General features: G+C 35.2%; 1 protein-coding gene across 10 annotated transcripts in view; it reads right to left on the reverse strand.

Annotated features, from left to right (window-relative positions):
• The window catches only part of LOC118267466 (kinesin light chain), a 62,025-nt gene that overhangs the window by 39,005 nt on the left and 294 nt on the right, over positions 1 to 22,726 (reverse strand). For 5 of the 10 annotated variants that reach the window (XM_050694239.1, XM_050694243.1, XM_050694237.1 and 2 more), the window contains exons 1-2: positions 6,896 to 7,056; positions 2,834 to 2,995 (exon numbers count right to left, since the gene is read on the reverse strand). The exons of 1 other annotated variant lie outside the window; for it this stretch is intronic. In XM_050694239.1, the coding sequence (XP_050550196.1) occupies positions 2,834 to 2,862 (29 nt within the window). In that variant the 5' untranslated portion in view covers positions 2,863 to 2,995; positions 6,896 to 7,056. Of the gene's footprint in view, positions 1 to 2,833; positions 2,996 to 6,895; positions 7,057 to 22,726 lie in introns of those variants that run through there. 4 more of the 10 variants (XM_050694248.1, XM_050694244.1, XM_050694247.1 and 1 more) reach the window with 2 other exon arrangements.

Here is a 22,726-nt window from a genome sequence, read left to right on the forward strand (position 1 = left end):
CGTGAATAATAAAAATCCTGCAAATGCTTGAAATTTCAAGTCACAAGACGCAGTAAATTCTACTAGACTTGTACAGAATGTCGTAAAACCGCTGTTCATAAGGGGTGGGACCGGCGAGACTTAAGAGGAGGTTTTGGACAGGTGCCAGACGTTAAATGTTCAAATAATATGCCTTTTCATCGCATAAATTATACGCCACTTTCCAGATATTTGTTTTCGTCGGTAAAAGTTATGGCAGCGAGAGAAAATTAATCAACTAACTTTTTATTATCACATTGAAATCGATTTAAATCATAAACCTTGTCTAGAGTCTTGCATGAGTCAGCGACACAATGAATTGAAAAGTCAATTATTTCTACGAAGTGGCGCTTGTTACTTCACTCGTCGCATACATGATTACGCTACTGCATAAACCAATTTCCTTGCTGAATTATTCACTTCAAGTTAAAGTCAAAAGAATATGAAATCAATCATTCATTTACTATGCAAGTACGTTAACGCTTTGAAGTTAAAAGAAGGACGCTGTAAGCCACCTAAGCAGTTCTTTGAACAGCACTGACAGATAAATGACATGAATAACAGGATAGTTAAACAATAGCTGGCATCCTGAAAGAACCAAAAGGAAAATAAAGGAACCATTAATGGTTGAGAAAACAAAGGGCTCTACGTGCGGTTAATGCAATTACAGCGACCACACAAAGGGCAAGCCTAGCCCAATCGATGTGTCTAGACATCGTCCAGGCGCCATGGAGGGTAAAGCATTAAAAATTTCTGCACACACGGATATAATGTTCAGTTTTATGTCAACCGGGCTGTACCGGACCGCGCCTGAATAAGTAATGGAGATAAAATGCAACATTTTAACATGAATTGTGAAATATGCGCTCAGCATGAAACAGGAATGCAATTTTATATGAAACATGGAGGTAACTTAAGAGATTACTTGCATTTTTAAAATATATGAATTTCAGAATATAGTTGCTAACATAAACCAAGATCTATTACTTCGGTTTAGTATTAACATGTTATAATAGTAGACAATATGACGATGATAACCTGTAATTCAGTGGTAGTTATCATCGCGCGGAACATCGAGCATTTGATGGGTACTCCATAATTTAGCTAGCCTGCTACAAGCGCTAGTAGAAAATCTATTTAATCAAAATCAAAGAATTATGATTGTCAAAAACAATACTTTAAAAGACCTTCTATAATAACGTTAATGGAAACTCACAATTCAAATAACAGAGGGTGAAATAAATCAAGTCCGGCTCGTAATTAGTTGAAAAGCATAAATTATTACTTCCATCAGAACAATTATTAATGAAGCAAAACTTGAAAGCGAAATACGCGTAGGCGGGAACGTTAATACGGTTGAAATGGTCCCAAAGTTCAATTCAAGGGTTCGATGGTGACATTGGGCCCGGATGAGCTCGTCCTCTCAGGGAAAGGTCAAGGCTGTAGGGCCTTTGTTGAAGGACGAATGAAATGAGAAAAATGCCAATATTTTCATAACAGGTAACGAAGAAATATTGGCAGAATTCAAACACAAAGAATATAATAAAGTTCCAGAAAATTCGGAGTTTGTTCAAACACATGTGCGGGACCTAACTTTAGCTTGTTAGTTTTAAGTCTTACGTACCATGTGGGGCTTAAAAGTCGTCCAAGAACGTTAAGACCAACTTAAACCTAACTTGTTAACTAACAAGGAACAAGACTGTGGATCTTGGAAGCTAACTTTGTCCTACACTGTAATAATTTTTAGATTAGCTCGATGGTTTGTATTTAAACTTTTCAAGTCTTTTAAGTATCCAATTTTATTATCTTCAATTACTTTATAAAGACCTAGTTCCATTTCAATTGATTGAATTCATTTAAATTATTTTAAGAGGAGCCAAAGGGTGATTTGGAATTCAATCAGATAAGACTTATTAAACGTTTGTAGATTCAACTCAATCTTGATCACTTGAGAAAATTTGAACGAAGAGCTCTTTAGGTAGGTCAGTCTACTACCTATAAAATCTTAATCCAAGTAATGAATAGTTCACTGCCAAAATTAACGACAAGCATTACCGCAAGTCATAACAAGGCCCTATTAATCAACTAATCGCAAGTCTAGAGATTCATGTAGCTTTCATTGTGAATAATTAACTAGATGCTGTTCAAAATGTCTCAGCATGACTGTTGATAATGTTTCAGATTTATTGATGAAGACATTTAATGGAACTAATGATGATGTATTACTCTGTAAAGAGCGAACATAAAATCAACTCAATCATACGTCCTTTGATATTGAATTAGGTTTATTTGGGAAAAATATGGCGTTAGGTAAGAGCCCAATATTAGATTTGTTCAAGCAGAGGCAATTTCATCTGGCATCACATTATGACCTAGTTCCTCCATCGATAAACTGTTTATACGAGGGACCTGCAGAGAAGTGTGTCGTTTATTTGCGTCATAAATGTAAGCATAGTTAGATGAAAATGGTACGAAATCTTTCATTATCCATAGTTCAATGAATTTGATACAGAACTAATGAAATGGTTGCAATACATAAGAACAAAGTAATACGACTTAGCAGTTAGTATTTTTCAAAGGAGCGCGGAAGGTATTTGAGTTTCTTTACAAATGAAATTCAAAATGCATTTCTTTGAAGATGTAAAACTAAAACAAAATGATACATTCTTAAAGGTTGAGCAGTTCGAAACCTTAACCGGTCCCACAAGTTTGATAATTATGTTCTAGTACAAACAATAAAAACAAACACCGTTCATAATTTCTGTTAAAATAATTAAGTTACACGATTTATACGTAAACGGACAAGCATACTCACATTCTGTAGGCGTTCAAAGTCTTCGACATTATACAACAGTTGTAGTAGAACTAACAAATGCAATACATTCCACAGCACTAACACGAAGCAACCATTATCACACTGCTAATACTTTTCACTTGATAAACGTATAGAAAATATAGTCTCGTATAATACTGTCCACTGGAATGGTTAAAGCGATATATTTAACAATGTGTTCGGTCACGAAATGTTTACCAACAACCTTGGAAGGACTAAAACGCAAATCACGCAATACAAATCGATGTTGGATCGAATAAATATGAATGTAAAACGTTGTAATACAAGTTTAACGCTATTAGAAATAGTCTTCGTTGTATAAGTTTATAATTATCCTATCTGTTATTGGACGAAGTAGCGATTGTAATAGCACATGATCTGAATGATGCTTGACAATACATTTGTAATAGTCGAATAGTTCAAAGTCGATAAGTTCATAAAATCAAGGGTCAATGTTGTTACTATTATCCAAAATATTATCATCGATACTTTCATATACGGATAATAAATTAGATACGCGAGATAATATTGAGAATTAACCGATAACGCCGAAATACTAATCAATGCGCCTGAGGAAGATAATTAGGAAAAAAATTGAATAAGGTTTATTTATAGAAAACAGAGCTAATGTAACACTTGACGAAGCTACTACTCATCTTAGTCGTGTCTTCAACGAAAACTTATTAAAATCACACAGTCCGCATGACGAAGCACGGGACCCACTTACAAATATTACATTATCTATCTGGGCTCAGGTCATCCACGTGTGTTTTTGGCACACGCGCACGGGAAAAATAAATATGTTGCCAATTATTGCACAATTGACGAATGAGATGGAGCTATACATTTCCCTAACGCTAGAGCGAGATTGATATACAAACTGAAGTATGAAAATAGACCGACTCCTACGCAACCGGGCAGGTCGATGTGTGTGTCGTTGATCCCTTCAGAAATCTTACTGTTTTCTTTGTTTGTTTTTATATTGCTATCAGTGTCGTCTATGTTGATAATAAACCTAAATATTTGTATTGTTGCCAAGGACAGCATCGTCAAATGCGATTGGGTTTTAGATTAGTTAATAATCTGTCTTGCTGAGAGGAATGAGTAATTGCGATTATGTTTGTATGAAAGAAGAGAAGCGTTGTCGGAGATATTTTAATAACTCAGAGGTTATTCGAATTTTGAACGAGAAAAACTACAGTAACCATTTTTTTGTAAGTGCCTACGTTTTTCGAATACGACGCAATGCGCAACTACATATATTTCAATATTCAATAAACATACATCAAATACATTACTTTGTAAGTAAGTTTTGAAGGGTATAAAATGGACATCCATTTAACTTTTGAACAAAAGCTTTTTGGTAGTAATTTGGTTGAAAGCTTCCTCAGCTTAGTCTTTAATCACTTTACATTAAGTGGACAAAAAAGATGTTTAGGCACTCTAAACGTTGACAAATTTTGAATAATTCAGAATTCATAAACTTCTTTTTTATGGATATTACTTAGGGATTTATGAAACTTTTACCATCATACAAAGCAAGAGCTAATTTAGCTGACAAAATTCTTGTCCTACATATTATGAAAGGGATGGCAAAATGATGAACATAAGAAAGTTGTGTAAAATTACTCTGTAGCTCAGCATTATGAGGTTCTTTTGGCACAAAGGACACAGTCTGGTGAGCCAAACGACTTTCGGATGGCCACAATGAAAACACAGCTTGTCCTGGTTTTAATATTGATCGTGTTATAATAAGGACATGTTCTAAAACGACTGAACGTAATTCTTCATAAATAAGAAGCTTGTCAAAACTAATTAGGTGGTTGTTAAATTCTTGCTTTAAAATGGCGAAATTTGGTGAAAATATACCAGAAGAAAATAGTTCTCTTCATTCGTGAAGTGCAAGGTATGTCTTAAATTGAACGTTCAGAACGCTTGGCTAAGTGTGGCGATGCGTTATTTGATCATCTAACGAGCATTGCATAGCTACCGGCCGTCTTGCCGACGATTCCGGTAACACCAGTACTTCTCCTTAACCGTACAGTAACAACTTCTTTTAGTAAATCAATTATAACAGAAACTACGCCATGTTTTAAGATGGCGCTGATTTATTTATATGGTCTTAATTTTCTTGTAGAAGATGAGTCAGGTTCCTGAGCTAAATGAGTTCTTAATGTACCTACTCATATTGCAGCTAACTAATTGCCTCAACGAAGCGATTTAAGACTTTATAGTTTGACTTCAGTAGAAAAATACCAAGAGCAAACATTGAGTGAAGTATTGCTTTGTTATGCATGCGGCAATCTTTACACAAAGTTAACGAAACGAATTTAATGAACATTTAATATTCTGTTTCTAGTACCGCTCGTCTACTAGAGTATTCAACAGATATTAAGGCGCTCACTGTAGACGTACACAGTCAAAGTATTTCAATTTCAAATTGCAACGTTCAATACTCGTTGCATCTACGAATTCGTTCCAAAAAGGAATCTAGGAACGGTACTTTACTGGTCCAAGAAATGTAGTCTTCAAGTTTTATCGTGGCTCAGTGAGCTCCCAGGGGGAAATCTCAAGGAATATGTATAAAGCGCCTTTGAAAAGCTGCCTGAAAAAGGATCGCTATGACGGCATGAATTCAAATGAGGATCGATATCGCATCGGGAATCAGCAATCAAGTTATTGTATGGTGATAAGTTTAAAATATTACAATACGATATCATACTTGAAGCTGTCTGCTACAAAAATGGATATCTCAAGTCTAGAATAAAGGGAGCTCTTAGGAATGAAATGCCTTTGTACTCCCCACGGCAGCCGCGGGACTTAACATCAAAGAGTTTTTAACCTAAGAATCAAAAGCTTTTAGACGTTCACTAAGAATCGTTTGTAGGATCAGAGTCTGGTAAAGGCACACTTAATAAGATTAAATACTGAAGATATACAAAGAGTAACAAAGCGAGGAGTGTTTCTTTGTGAGAGATAAACTTAACCTACAGGAATAAATAAATAGCCCCATCGTAACTGTATAAAAGAGGACGTTTGACGACACATGTTTGCAATCATGTCTAAAAGAGTCGCCTAGAAATGGGTCAACGACTGGTCGCGAATCATCTCGTCTCAGTATTATCTCCACAAATTAACCAATCCGCCCGAATGATAACGGACAGCAAATAGCCACAGACATAACATCCTTGGGACTTCAACGAAACTTTCTAATGAGTCTGGTTTGCTGGTGACATTAAACTGGAGAGAAAATTTTATAGAGCATTAGTGCGTATGACTTGTATATTAACCTTTTAACCGTCATTTGGTTAAAGTACCTGCTTTACGACATACTGTTATTTTCTAAATGGGAACGATTGTATTTGTTGCCATTTATTGCTTTGAACTCGATTAATCAAGACATACAATAACAAATTCAGCGATAAAAAGTATTCTATTTGACCTGAAATATTTGTCAAGATCCTTATCAAAATATTTCAACTATAAACCATGTTATGATAAACCTGTTGATGTTTATCCAATAAAGTATTTGACAGTAAAAGGAATGATAGAAAGTGTTATGAACCAATTACTTATTAGAGATGCAGACAATCGCACAGTTGATAGGAATTTTAATTACATTGTGGTAGAAAACTGATTTTCTATTCCGATTAAATCTGAGTGGCGGACATTTTAATAATTGAGTCATATCTATTGTATCATAATCATTTGTAATTTCTACAGTGCCTTAGCAGACACCACCAAAAATAATACGTAAGAAAGTCCTCGTACTTGTAATATTTTAACTGAAATATTTCGATGTAATTTTGAATGCAACGCAGCGGTGAAAACACAAGCACGTAATGCATAAAACATACAATATACAGTTATTAAACATGCGATTTCAGTTTTTGTACAAATTCAGTATCTAAACGACCGGCAAGCGTAAATAACCGCTTTGCAATTGGAAAAAAGGGATAAAAACATTCGATGAAAGTAGTTCGAATTCCTGATGCATGCGTAATAATCCTTCCAAGGTAGTGAATAAACATTAATATCACTGACACTGATAATTACGATAGAAAACTGAGGACGGTTCCGTAGGACGCGTGAATATTTTTGAAAAGTGTTTTATAATAATGCCGGCACGGTGTCGAGCGTCGCGACGTCCGTTCGCGTCGGTCGCTCCTTGCGTACTAAACTAAATCGACTCGAGGCCGAGTATAGTGTGGCGCACGCAGCTAGGCGCCTCGATTAGCATTATCGAGTCGATAGATGTGTAGAAAAATAATGACAATTGGATTACCATGAATGGACTGTTAAAATAATGAACTCTTATCACACGCGCTAAAGACCACTAGGCAGCGGCGTACGTAATTTATTACGCAGAGACTACGGTTAATTAATCGCAATAAGTAGGTGTGTTTTCATTATTGTTTCGTTTCATGGCTGAATTTACGCCATTAAATTTCAGAACTAAATATCATTGTCTAAATTGAGTTAAAAACATAATTCCGTTCAAAGTTTAGTTTCAAAAATTCTATTTAATTTCTTTTAAACCCAAACTCTGTCATTTTTTTACCAAATCAAAATTGGTTGTCGATAAAAAATGAAATAAAAATAATTCTCGTTTTTCGAGCTATTGCACCGCCCTAAAGTTTTCCAATCGTGTTAGCTGGGGTGGCCACCCCTACTCCCGCCCTCCTCACTACAAGCGCAGTTTGTGCAAGTTACGCGTATGCAGTGACGCACACACGCGCAATACGCAGGGTTACCATGAATCATGATCAACGTACTGATAAAAAATTAGGGGAAGCTCCTAATAACAGTGATGTCACTTTTGATAGTCTAACTTTTACTTCAGTAATGTTACAATTACAAAGAAAGATATGTATCTTATTGCAATAAATATGTCAAGTTTTGAAGATAAACATTATATTATAGGTAACTTAAAACCAATTAATTAAGCTGATCTGAATTGTTAATTTAGACGGAATACCAAACTTAGTTGGGGTAGGTTAAATGAACAGAATCAAGTTTGTACATACCCACAATTACCGGAATATTAATGAGGATAGTATATCACTGCTGTCGTATCGGACCACAGGGCCATTAGTTACTGTATCTCCACAAGGCTCCCTCAATAAGATAGATGGAACGGGAGCGAGATGCGAAGACCTTCAAATGAAAAGTTACATAATGCTTGCAAGGTCAGGCGAATCAATACGCAGACGCCAAATTGTCTGGCAAGTAAACAAAGAGCAAGCACGCATAGCCGAGATAACAACAATGAATTGCGTCTTCGGCTTATCTAATGGTAAATGAGTCTGCAAGGACTGGGTTTTGTAATTAAAGAAAAGCTTTAGAATTGAGATATTTGTTTAGACTTGAGACAAGTATTTCTCTACATTAAACTCTTGTCTGTCGGGATATAAGACTTGAGAGCCTTGCGTATATCTGCGTTCCGACATACAATAGGTTAAACCAAACTCATGGTACTTATCTACGGTCAAAAATTAACTATGCAATGTATTAATTGGCAGAAATACAAATCCAACCAATAATGAATGACATAAACTTTAATTTATTTATTCTATTCCAAGAGAAAATGAAAGAACAAATTAATTTGACTTATTCCATTAATTCTGGAAAGTGATTACTTAAGACCTGGTTGACCAAGAAGAGCTAAACCTAATCGACTTTAAACCTAATCCACGTTGCATAAGGTATTAACTAAGTATAACGAGGTCAAACTCGGTAGCAGCCAACTCATGCCTCACTCCCGTGAATTACTTCTCACTTTAAATCAACTCGAAAGGGGTTAGAAACTCAATCAAAGTGAGATTATTAGAATTAATAACGCTTAGAAAGATTAAGTTCTAAATGAATTTAATCTGTGATAATGGGGTTGATGGCAGTTTCAGTAGTTTCGACATATAACGTTCCTAATAAATTATACAATATGGGACCAAACTAATCCTTTTGAGATTGTTTTCGACACGCCTAATAGTTTAAATTAAATTATTTTATTTTATTTTTGCCCATTCTGAGAAATAAATATCTTTTCAATGGAAAATAGCTTTATCATTATCGTGTAGCTAGATGACAGAGATAGGATGGTCACCCTCTGCGGTTGGCAGCACTTGCGTGCATATACCGCGGTTGTTGGATATTATACCTCCACCAATTTCTACGTAAACTCCACTGTACGTTTTGTTGTTTCTTTTACCTAATGATACCGTATATGGTTACTATACTAATGGGCGACGTAAAGTATAAACTAGCATTTTCGAATACGTCGGCATTAGCTAATTGACTTGCTTTTAAATGTGTTTGGACCCAATATCGAACCCTGCGGAATCCCTACAAAAGAATGCTATAAAAACATTTATAGTCGTAATCAAAGAATTCACTTTGCACAACCAGTAACAACCGTTCACATCTACATTCTACAGTACGCTGATTATGTAGAACGGGCAAAAAGCATAAAATATAACGTCGAAAGTATAATAATCATAATTACTTCAATATACGGTTTTGGCTCTAAGTAATATTAATTTAGTACCTCATTTAGCAGTAGTAAATACGATTGCTATGTGAGTATGGCAATATGGGTCGATGAAATACGAGAGAAATTTACTAATATACAAGAAACGACACATATACAAAAACAGGCAAAACTAAACCCCTTCCTGTGAAGAATCTAGAACATTCAGTCATGTTATATTAATTTTAGCAAGCCAAACTTTCGGTAAGAATTTACAATATCGCGAATGTACACGGCAACAAAGGGAGAATTTAATGAATTCCTAGCGTGCTTTATAAGCAAAGAAAATATTGTTCTGAATATATAAACGAAAGGAAATTAGGCCTATAGCCCTTGTATCCGGTGTTTGCAAATACTTAACGAGAAAATTCGTAGCTGCGTCGCGTCGAGAACAATTTATTTAAAATGAGTACACCGTTTTCGTTTTAGATCATAAAAAGGTTTTGCTTTAAGCCCTGGAAAATATTTCATTACTCTCGATCCTAAAAGCAGCTTACGCTCGGAAAAATATGGAACTCTATTTATTCGAGCTAAGAGGGTATTACTGTGGTTTTTGTGTTTAAAATTCTCACCAGTATAAAGTTTACAATCGTTCTATTTTGATATTACACAACTCTGTCTAGATGTTTTAATAAACAACAAGATCGATACTTTCTTGCTAAGAGAAACGTTCTACTTTAATTTAGCAGTAAACACCGGCGCCGGTGCTAATAACTACAACAATGCTTCTAAGAACTTTAGCAAACTTTGTAACACGCTTAGCTCATCGAAAGCCTTCTACTTTCAGCCAATCAAGACCAATGATTGGCGATTACACAACTGCAAACAAAGGAACGATACAGTTTTAATTAAAATCAAACAGTTGATTAAAATTCCCACGTTAGTGGGTGAAACGTTCACGGTGACGTAATAGAACCTATCTACTTATGTAATGGGTAAGGGAGTGAAGATAACAGATGCTTTATATTATAGCCTAAAGGCATCTGTTGATACGTAACTAATTAAATTGGGTACTCTGAATTCTGATCAAGTTTTACCCCTATCAGAACTGAGCTGGTTATTGCCACTGCCACTACCAACAGCTATTTGATATCCTTTCTCTTCGCAATCGATTAATTATTGTTTTATGGATCGGTGTAATATGTTTCACTTTATTTCCTCTAGACAGAAATTGATTATCGTGTCATCCCAACATTAGCTTTCTTCCGATATTGACTCACTAGCCGAAAAATGGATGTAATAAATAAAGGTTGCTTGGTAGCTTATGGTGCTGAATGTTAAAATGTTAGACATTCGTGAAAGGGATAAAATTATTATCAAATCTTACTTTTTCCGATTACTTTACTTGATTCACTATTTTCTAACTAAACAACTGTCTATCATCATAGTTTATCTTATCTTTTAGATATTATCCATCCTTAACCTACAAATATTTCCACAATTTTCTTTGTAGCTATCGTCAATACATTGTAGAAGAGCTACTATTTTTAAAACAATGAGTAATAAATGCGTAACTACATTAAATAATGGTTGTATAATCAGTCTGCTAGTAGCCTATTAGGTAGGTATAAATATAATTGAGTCTATAAGTGATCGACAATATTTTAAGGACGATGATTAATGATCCACGTGGATATTTAAATAGTTTATATTTATGTACGATAGAAATAAATAACTAAAATAACTCCATAAAAGATATAGCTACAGTTGGAGATAGTTATTTTTACACATCTTGAAGTGCCCATTTACAGAGCACTAAAGGGACCAATATTCATCATTGTAATGAGAGTCCATTATATTTGACGAGCCTCTTAGCATAACACCGGGCCACAATTCAGACCCAAGTAAAACCCACTAAGGATGACCACAGACAAAAAAGGGACATACAAAAAGTTGCAATTCGCGTGCATGAGTCGCGCTTGTGACCTAGGTATATTGTCAGTCAGTCAGTCAGTATATAGTCAGTAGATGTTGGCCAGTAATATGAAAATTACATTATAACAGTTTTTGTTTTGTAACAATACTGCAACGCTGACATCATACCTTGATACCGTTACCTAAATAAATTGTATCAAACTAACTGTCAGTCCGAAAGTCACAAAGTAGCACTTTTTGGAATACAATCAACTTACTTTTTGGTCAAATGAGTCACATCATTGACTTAATAAAGACAATGCGAGCTCTCTGTTTGAATTTCAATGGGGTATATTATGTCAAAGAAGTTATAAATATACTGTTTAAAATGTATTAAAAAAAATTGTCCTAATTACATGATTAGATATTTTTTTAGTCAGTTGTACTTTACTACATAGAAGAAGTTGTTTCTTCATCATTTTCGGATGTCACAGAAAAATAAAACATACTGTAATTGTATTGAGTAAAAAACTGAGACAAAAAGCATTTGTCTGATCCTAAGTAATTGAATAAACAAAAAAAGCAGCTTTTTGATATAAATAAATTCAAGTAAGACGAAAATTGAAACAAATAAGATTTCGAAATAGACAAGTAACCAGAACTCCCATTCTCAGAACTCCCTGTAGACACAGATTGTGATAATCTTTACAAAGAAATAGCTTTCTCTCGGTACAATATACTTAACGAATGTTAATCCAATAATGTACAGGAGTAGATAGATATCAATTATCTTGTATTGGACGGGAGACAACAAAGGCAGGTCGACTTTTTGCTCGTAGACTATTAGCTTTCCCTTCTGATATTGCCAATTATGTTTAGCATGTTTTGAATACAATAACCAATTTTAACGTCGATTGATTCGATATGAAGCTGCCGTAAATAGAAAGTAATTTTACAATGGATGAATATTTTGATAGGGTTTTGTTTCAAGGGTTTTATTGTGTTAATTTTACAAAAGTAGCTTTTAAAATAACGTGGCAGCGTGTTGCAATTTCTATTATAAATTGAGAACCGAAAGTGTTTTCAAAGAATAGTCGCACTAACCTTATTCAATTATTACCATTTCTGCGAATCCATGGTTCAACTGGAAAATGGTTACAATTTTCCAGTGATCGAAGCCGCCATATCTAATGACGTTACATTAGTCCAGATATTTTCTTCGACATTTTTGTGGCATGCTTATTGGAATGCTCATACTGTGTGCTCCTGCAACATTTTGCACTGCTCTTGCGCGGACATAATATAGGTTGTTAAACTAGTTTGCTCGTGTGGTCCCGGGCTAAATATAGAAACGGCTATCTCTCCCGGCCGTCGTTACAGGCTTACTACGACACCCACATATTAAGTGATTAATGCTTGAGACAAAAGTAAGGCGGTTACCGATATCTGTCCACTTGTTGTAACTGATAAATGGTCGGAAAAGCCTCATTAAGTCCCACTTACATTAACAATCTTGGTCGACATATCTAAGCTTAAAGATCTCCTGATATAAAATTAAGTGCAAGATAAATGCTGGGCAAAAACCGATAATATCGGCAAATTGAGACTGCACTGGAACTCGCTGATTGCCGGCTGTTAGAGCTCTTAACGACTTGTAGGAAACTAGAGCTGGGGGAAACGAGATCAGATCGAAGGCGAAGCAATCAAGGCTTTACATTGCAAGGACTGCCAATCGACGAGCTTCATTTGAGGTAATGGAAATTCAATGAACGTCTTCATCTGCTTTGCTGAAATTAGTGAGTCGTATGCTATTATTAAATTGACTGTTAATACGAAACGAAGTTCATCATCGTAAGTTAATCAATATTTAAAATTAGTTGTAGAGTGCAGCATGATAAAATGATTTCTGTTTGCTGGTAATAGTTATATAAGCTAGTATCTACTGGGGGTTTTGGAAGGATAGTTTTGAAAAGGGCGATCTCAGAGCCGGATAATGTTTTCTTTAATGAACGAATTGAAGATTTCAAGTATTTTCACACTAGATGACTAGACTCAGCTCCACTACTGTAAATAGGTTTGTTTCCATGCAGCGGTCATAAAGTGAGCGTTTACGATGCTTTCCTTCGTGCTGGCTCTGCGTTTATTACATTTTAAATCGCGTAAACATGTAAATGACGCTGTGAACAATTCCTAACTTCTTTTTGGCCTATTTCTCTCTACGTGCATAAATTAGCACCTATCTTTACACAGCTTTAATGGTCATCTCACCATTAAAATAAGTATTAAACATTAAACTAATTTCTTCATGGTTTCATGTGATTAGCGTAAGTTCTAGAACAAATTGCATTCCTTAATTGCATAAAACGATAGTTTCATAATAAGTATTGTGCAACTATTTTGTAAGAAAAACTAGTTTTGACAGGAAAGACTATTATCAAACAGTAAATACTTATTATCAAACTGTTTGGTAATAATCTTTACTGGATAAAATTCATAGAACACAATTTTTACCTACCTATTGAAAGAATGCTACGTTATTCAGAATTCTTTAATTAACAGAAACTGAATTGATTTATAATATCAAGTTTTACATCGTGAAAACGGAAATTAATTGTCTTTAAAAATGTTACTTCAATACTTCAGCTTTCAAACGTCGCATCATGTGTAGCGTCTGCGCAATTAATCGTGCAGTTTGCGTTTAGGGTCGTCATCAACAGATTTGATGACAAATAAAGCAACTAAAGTGTTCACTGTATGGGTTATTGAACAGAGAAAGTCCTCATAATGGCAGAAAAACAAAACAGAATCCTTGAAATCGATACAACACTAAAACTATTTGCGTAATTTACAAAATTATGTCAAAAACATTAATCATGAATAAACTTTGCACGCAAATTAACAGTCGTAATATTCACTACTTTTATCAAAACAAGCATATAAACCATGTAATCTTCTACAACAGATGCGTATCAAATACTCGTGTCGAAATCTAGCAACCCTATGCATGAGTCATGGCAGCCGGAGCTCTGCGTGAGCTGAAACGGTCATGGACATTGTCTGCTGAATACGTTCGACTGGTATTTATAAACAGCTGGCCAATTGTTCGTGTTTATTGTTTAGAAACTTGTAGCAACTATTAATCTACCCTTAGGGAACATGCTACCAGACTATTCATCACTATTGCAGAATTTATGAACGACAAAAAAAAGCAATGGCACCTATCATCTGGAAATGGGTTAAAGACCTCAATTTGTGCAGATTCAGTCCTAGATTATTATTGTGTACGATACTATTATTTCTTTGAGTTCAGGTTATAAAAGGCACCCAACAGAAACACTAAACTAAGAATTCTTGCACCATAACCTGACTAGAGTATCAGTACCAATCGTAAAATATCAAAACTTATAAAACACCCAGTACATTCAAGACAGTAAAGGCGTCGTAAGGATATCAATGTCAAAAATAAGCAAGGAAATAGATATTATATGACAAGAATACAGTCATAACTTTCGCCCCACCAGAGTGATTCAGAATCCTCTTGCAAAACAAATACATTCACATTCAAGAAATCGGACCAAGTACAGATGACTCAGTCTCAATAGGACCATTCCTTAGTTTTATTGATAGTCTTAAAATTTACGACCGAAAGCCGTAAAGAAAGTCTCTCCACAACATAATAAACTAATCGAAGCGAGAACAATATAGAAATTCCGATAGATGCCGCACTAATAGCTAAGTAACCGCCGTGTCTGATCTAAAGATCACAGAAAATTGTAGATAATATTATAATAAGTAATAATATAGATACCCAGGCCATTATACTGACAGCTCTGATAGCTCTATTAGACTCACAATTCTTTTATTCCAAGAAAAACCTAATTGTATTTGATGTTAGAGAAACCTTAACACAAAAACCAATTTCTTATTAAACCAAAGTAATATTCGAAGTAAACAAGTATCATCTCTGCAAGATCTAGACGAATAAATACACGAAATTACCATTAAAATGCTACGAAGTCTGAATCTTAAACTTTCATAGCGTGAATGATTACATCTTACTTTTAAATTAGCTGTCTAGAACGTCTCAGCAATGACTAGGCATCCTTTGTAACACTAAGAGGAGATAAAAAAGAGGTTGTAAGTGAATCATCACTTGCATGAAGCCTATAATCAATAGACTGTGATTCAAGACGGCAGGTGGCCCAAATGAACCAAGTAATTGAATTAGAAGCTTATGGAGAAATTGGGGCAACACTTCAGCCTTTCTATTCCATCTGTGCTTTATTACTTTCCCTTTTAATGGTGTTTTTATTTCTGAGTCAATTGTGATAGGTCACAGGAATGGAGATCGATATCTTCTAGTTGGAGCAGCTGAGAAAGCTTCTGCAGTTTATTTAAGGTCTTTAAACTAGTCAGAATATAAAACTGTCTGTTTTAAGCACTTAAATAAAACCTTTAAGAGAATTGGAGACCAAAAATAAAATGTCACAAGAATTCCAGCACAAAAGGTAGCCAGCCATGCATATAAATGTCAAAATATTCCATGCATTTCTTTATACATTTCAGGGGCTGGCAGATTCTTTACTTGCAAAAGGTCAAGGTCACGAGACGGACAAAAACCTGGAACTGAAAGAATGGAACAACATACCACTAACGACGGACTGGGCCCGAATTAACACAAATAGCTGGAGAATGTCGCATGCGGCAGAAACATGTTTCATGGAGATAGCATAAAGTACGCATTTAATGTTCACCGTGTCTGCTCGAAAATGGTACAAGAAAAAATAAGCCTTCGATATATGAGGTACAATTTTACGACATTTAGACCAAGCCTCAACAAAATTCAAGTGAAAAAGTTCAACGATCCGTGATTTGGTGCAAGGCAACGCAATTTTGCAGTGAACGCAACGAATTCTTACCGAACAATGCTTGCCATTCATGCGGCGATAAAAGATTCAAGAGTAGAAAATTCGCTGCCGAATACTGTTCCACCAAGTTAGAGTTGGTATTAATCATCGCGAAATAAGAAGTGCTGATCAATGACCAACGAACTGTTTAGATCTTAATAATTGCAGGAAATATAGCAGAAAGATAACTGTATTTAATGGAGTGGAGTCAATTACCTTAGCATAGCAGACATCTTTTGTTACCGATACATCCAAGGACGATAGCCCCCAGCCGTACAATTGCGAATTTAAATCGATCCAATAGGCTGAAACCGACCGGTCCTTCGACGAGACACGGACGAGCAAAGAGAAAAAATAAACTGCTCTGTGCACTCGCAAATAGCAATGGGTTGCATCGTTGCAATATATTAGCACCGTAACTTACAGATGGCATTTTAATGTCGTTTTTGTAGCTATTAGTTATTCATTGTCTGCGACGCTACATTATGGAGTTTATCGACAAATTGTTCGTTTTTCCTCATGATTAATTAGTAGTTATACATTTTAACTTACCTAATGACCTAAGTGCGACTAAACAGTTTTGGTATTTCTATATTTGGGAAGCTATAACTGGAATTTTATTATTACCTAATTCGTAGCATGTAACTTTAACACAGTATGACTAAACTGAAAGTTATAAAACAAAATTTTGCATAAATTAATAATACTCACAATCGAATCCTATAAACTAATGAAAAAGGTTGTATATAATTTACTAATTCCCTAATTTGATTCTTAAAGAAGCGTTCCACTTGTCGCACTGACATAAGACAGGTCTGTCATTGTCGTCGGGCATTGCGCGTGCGACCGTGAACTCTGGCGAGGGCAACACAGCCCTGCGCAGGCGCCGCGTACCTTCATGCGCATTGTTCCGTACTACGGATCAATGGATATCAGACACAAACTGACTACAAGTGTCCTTTAAGCAAAAATACTGAATTATAGTTTAATGATTTACTACTATTTTAAGTAATGTGTCATGTAAAATAACAAAGAAATCTCTTGATTCTTTTTGTTTGTAAATTAAAAATGTAGCTTTTTTTGATGGGGAAAATCATCCAATGACTTCTCCCGCCCTGGGCAAGGAGAGAGGGAGTGTAAGACTCTTACTGACTAAAAACCACCTCGTTCCTACTCCTGCTTGTCGAGCCGGAGCCCCGGTAAACCCAAAAAGTAGCTAGAAGTTTGACTAGCTATATCGGAAGTGCTTGTCTATTTCAAATCACTTTCGGTCCTCGACTGTCTAACTCAAGTCTGCAGATCCCGAATCGAATTCAGAATCGATTCATAATCAATTGAGACACGGGTGTTTTAGTCTAGTCTATATTTTTCACGGTACATTTCATGATAATTTGGAGCTGGTCTAGGCTACATCTCTATACACCAAAGAGTTGGGTGAACCACAGTTCACCCAGGCATAATGTATTTTTGTTTAAGCATTAACCTTATTTACCGTGGACAATTTTTGAAACAAAGTCAAGGCGTATGTAAAGTGTTATGTACTAGTATTTTTAAATAAGTAATTTGTTCACATCAGAACTAGTACTGCAGTTAGGTAATACTAGGCTATGAGTCAGTGATGACCGCGTAACAAAAACATTGGCGCTAGTCCAAACAGGTAGTTTTTATATTAGCAAACTGAACCGATGTCAGTTTCCATGCCTTTTTTCGCTTTGCGTTACATTTTTAGCAATTTTTGTGCTTTTTCAGATGCTGAATTAAATAATGAACTCAAAGGTAAATTTTTGCTTTTAATAAAACTATGCAGCAAACAATTACATACTAATCTGATACAAAAGAATTACTCATAAATCCAGACAACCTTTATCACGCCACGTAAACACTTGGATCGATAAATGTGTGAATTAATATTTAATATGCACTACTGTATTGCCTTCGAGTCACTCATTTAAATTGATTTAATTATTTATCATAACCATGAGAGAAACTGAAGTAAATAATTATGTATTCACACATCATTGACAAGAACTGCATTTAAATCTGGGGGCACGGTAGCCAAGACGAGCCAAGCGAAGCGCAAGGGCACTACCTACCTTTTCTCGAAACGCTTCGTCGTATTTTTGAACCTTCATAACTTGAGTTTGGGTTATACCAGATAAACAAAATTTTCAGGATATAATGTCAGTGGTAGACTTAATAAACCTCTAAAGTTTCAATTGCATAGCTCTTATACTTTAGATTTTATTGATATCTAAAATACCCCGATTTCGTCACTCACTCACTCACTCACTCACTCACTCACTGATGATCAACAAAATTCTTAAGGTACTTCCTGAAGTCCTAGAAATCTGAAATTTGGTATGTAAGCTAGTATTAGTACCCAAACAACAAAAAAATCCTAAAACTTGGAACTTTTACCCCCCAACCCCTTAAACTAGGGGGTGAAAGTTTGTTCGAGACTTCCGCAACTTTTGACGCTAGAGGTCTGAATGCGGCCGCGGAGGGGTAAAAATCTGAAATAGGGAAACTTAATTCCCTATTTCCTGCTTGAGATCTGAAAATTATACACAAGTACATAGAACACAAACTTTTCATCAAATCAAAACATTATCCTACCCATAAGTACTTAGATATGAATAATATTACTACACTTCACTTCGGTAAGTGTTTATTAATCAACCTATACTTTTGAACATAAGCATCGTAAGTATAGTATGCGCCAACGCCCGCCGCCTGCCCCCTCGTCCCCGCGCAGTAGCTAAAAATAATCGGCCCGTCAGCGAGCGCGGCACCCGAACGCGGGCAGACGCGCGAGGACAGACGTCGTTGACGGTTGTCTCGTTGAATGAAAAGTTTTCGGAATATTTCGGTGATTTAAAAGTTTGCTATCGCGGAGAAAAAAACCATTTGCCTAATATTTAATTGTTAGTAGTTTAGTAGGTAAAGGTTTAGATACTAGTGTTTTAATTTTCATTGATAAAAAGTATTAGGATTACGTTTCCAATTTTCTTATAAATTTTGTAGTTTAGTAGGTGAATTTGTCGCTCATTTTATCTTTCTATCATAAGCAACCTACAAAAAGAAATGAAATCCCACAAAAACATTTCATGTTAAATGTTGCCAAGACGAGACCATATAGCTCGCACTGTCAAAAAGTAATCAGATCCCGTGTAGAGCCAAGTTTCTAACCCTATACTTTTGAACTGGCGAGTTGGCCGCACGGAAAGAGTTTAGAAGATTGAATAGATTTTTAAGCTCAAGCCCATATGACGAATAGCAAAAAGTCCGTGCGGCCAATCTTCTAAACTCTTTCCGTGCGGCCGACTCGCCAGTTCAAAAGTATAGGGTTAGAAACTTGGCTCTACACGGGATCTGATTACTTTTTGACAGTGCGAGCTATATGGTCTCGTCTTGGCAACATTTAACATGAAATGTTTTTGTGGGATTTTTTTATCCGTGATCATGGCGCTTGCAACAGTGCCGTAATATCGGAAACTCATTAAAATTTAAATACATGGTAAATATCCCGATGTAACTTCCAATTCTAGTGCATTTAAATTAAATAGCACTACAACATCTGTTATGATCCGGAGCTGCGGACTGCCTAGCGGTTTACCGGGATTCCGTCCCGAAAAGCAGGAGCAGGAACGGGGTAGTTTAGTCAGTAAGAGTCTGACGCTCCCTCTCGCCTCGCTTAAGGCGAGAAAAGTCATTAGATGATTTAACCTCAAAAAAAAGCATCAGTTATGACCATATCAGATACCAACAAACAAAGAAGTAATACAAAATACTCACAAAAGCTAGCAAGTATCAAGAACTGCTATAAATTCTTAATAAAAGGAAACTGGGTCAGTGCAATGTATCCTCATTTAATACACATTGCAGTGTTGTGGTCCGCCGACAATCATGATAGGACCATAAAGTTATCTTCCATATGAAATTGCTAGCCGATTTCCGTGGCGACGCTTGCGAGTATTACAGACTTTGTGACTAGTATAAGTAGCCTAAGTTACTCCTTAGTACATATGCTACTTGCCAATAAAAGTCCCGTCAAAATCGGTCTAGCCATTTCAGAGATTAGCCAGAACAAACACACAGACAGACAAATAGACAGATTTTTTTTAATAAGTTGATTAAAAAATTATTTTCAATATTAGAAACAGACAATTTTATTTATATGTATAGATAGACCAAATGTAGGTTATGGGACCAGTACTTAGATGTAACAATCAAATTGATGTTGCTGGTAATTGCTTGAATGGATTTTGGTATGGATAAATTTAACACACAGACAGAGACTGTATAGATAGAGCTTATAACAAACTGACACTGATCTTCTAACACTACTGACAGATAGGTTATTGAAACCTTAACCTGTTTGTAAATTATGCACCCACAACCCAGGAGAAAATTTCAGTTTGGGCAATGTTTTTTTGTATTGTATTTATTTTGAATGTTATCAAAAAACTGACCTTTGCCACACTCATACATACAACGAAAATAAAGAAAAAGATAGTAAACAAGAATGCTTTGTCTAAATTTCAAAGAAAAAAAGTAAACAAGAATTCTTTGTCTGAATTCTGATAATTAGAACTAAAAATGAGATATTAATTGTTTATCTCATATTATAAAGATGAAACAATGTTGCAGCCGACAAACTGGTATTTTGAAAACAAAACATTCAATGTCTTTGTACAAAAATGACTAAATAAATAGCTTTAGACAGAAAGTGCTGTCAAGGTCAAGTGTATGTATAAATGTATAATTTAGTAGACAGGTTTCTTGATATGTATGTCAAAACAATATAAAGGCCGTCACAGACGTAGCTGTAACATATTAATATTCACAAATATATTGTAGCTGTAATATTAATATATAATATTCACAAAAAAACAATATATTTCAGGTTTTATAGTACTAAGTTTAAAAAACCGACTTAAAAATCCAAATCCAAAAGGTTTGGTTTTTAGTTTTTATTGTGGGTAATTTTGAAACTTGGTAGTCATATTCTAACGCCAATAGGGAATTCAATCAGTTGTTGCCAAAGAGTAGGGCCTTGTCCATTATCAAATTATATGCGAAACTCACTATTAGACTGACCACATTTTTATCCTTTATCTTACTTTTTACAAAGCTGTCTTTGAAAATTGGTAATCATTAAGGCTACCTGACCTGTCCTGCTAACTATAGAGTAGTAATTCAATATTTCTAAAGTAATTACAATACGGTGTAAGTAACAGAAATGTGTAAGCATCCAAGCCTGGTTTGGTTACAATTTCACAAGCACAAATAAAGACAGTATTATCCCTAAGGCAAACTAACCAAGTGCTTAGGACGCCGGGTTGCCAAGGGGCGACACGAGGAGAGCAAAGAGTGACAGCAGCAACAAAAAAGTTAGGAGTGTATAGGGTGCACTTTTTAATCTGTCTCTGGATTAAGATAACACAAATAAAAGATTTAGTTTTACAGCTGCATACAAATGTAATGTGGATCAAGTTGGTCAGATAAAATAATTAACATAGATAAAAGAACTTTATAGATGTAACATTGTGACACACGGCTAGCATGGCACACCTCACATGACATCATAGCTGTGTCAAGTAGCAACCTGACTTGGTTCACCTATTTAGAAAAAGTACTACATAGTTTTAATTGTCAGTGATTTGATTTAAATACTTGTTATCAGTTGTACAAGAGAAAACCATGTCCAATAAGGATGGTGAAGTGGCTAACGAATATCAGATAACACAATAATGTTGTACTTTCATTGGCAACCCTTATGTTAAAAGTCCTACATAAGTTGTTGGGTTTTAATACCCTCTTCATATATTCACATCATTAATCAATCTTTTGTTTCCTGAGATATTTAAACATAACATGATAAAAAATAATTTATTCAATTAAAATAAAAGCTTCTACAATTTTTTTTTAATGCCTAATGTGATTTTTAGAAACTCTATTTAATTAATATATTCACTAAATTATTTCATTCTAAGTTGTATAATAGCTGTAATAGAAAGCCCAATATTAGTTTGAAGTAGGTAGCTAATCTAGTTTCTATTTTATTGGACCAAGGCAAAAAAAAAACATGTGCTGCAGATATGGGGTAGATGTGTTTTTAAAATCAAATAAACATAATGCAAATACTTCAAAAAGGGAGACAAAACATTCGTGTGATAAGCATGTGTCATGATTTATACAGTATCACTAAAAGAGTTTCAAAGAGATCACAACAAATGAGGTTTTATATGGCACAGTTTGCAAAGGGCAATCAAGTAATTACCCTTTGCAAAAGGGCTGGCTAATTAATACTGATCAATAGTAGGTCAGTAACTTCACAAAGTAAACGCAGTCTGGCGTTTAGATGCCCTCGCAAAATTGGACCTTGTTAGCAAAGATTAGTCATCAGAAATGAATAAGTTATCAAAATATTGCAAAGCCCGGAACCATTACAGTCTTATAAGATACCAAAGAGAAAACTTTTTTTAACACTAACCAAACTAATAAAATCCAATACCTTAGTCACGGCAACTTATTACAAAAAAATACATTAGAATAGATCTCCGAAGCGGAAAATGGCGTTACATT

This window comes from Spodoptera frugiperda, chromosome 6, assembly GCF_023101765.2.
Source record: "Spodoptera frugiperda isolate SF20-4 chromosome 6, AGI-APGP_CSIRO_Sfru_2.0, whole genome shotgun sequence".
NCBI classification, from domain to species: Eukaryota; Metazoa; Arthropoda; class Insecta; order Lepidoptera; family Noctuidae; genus Spodoptera; species Spodoptera frugiperda.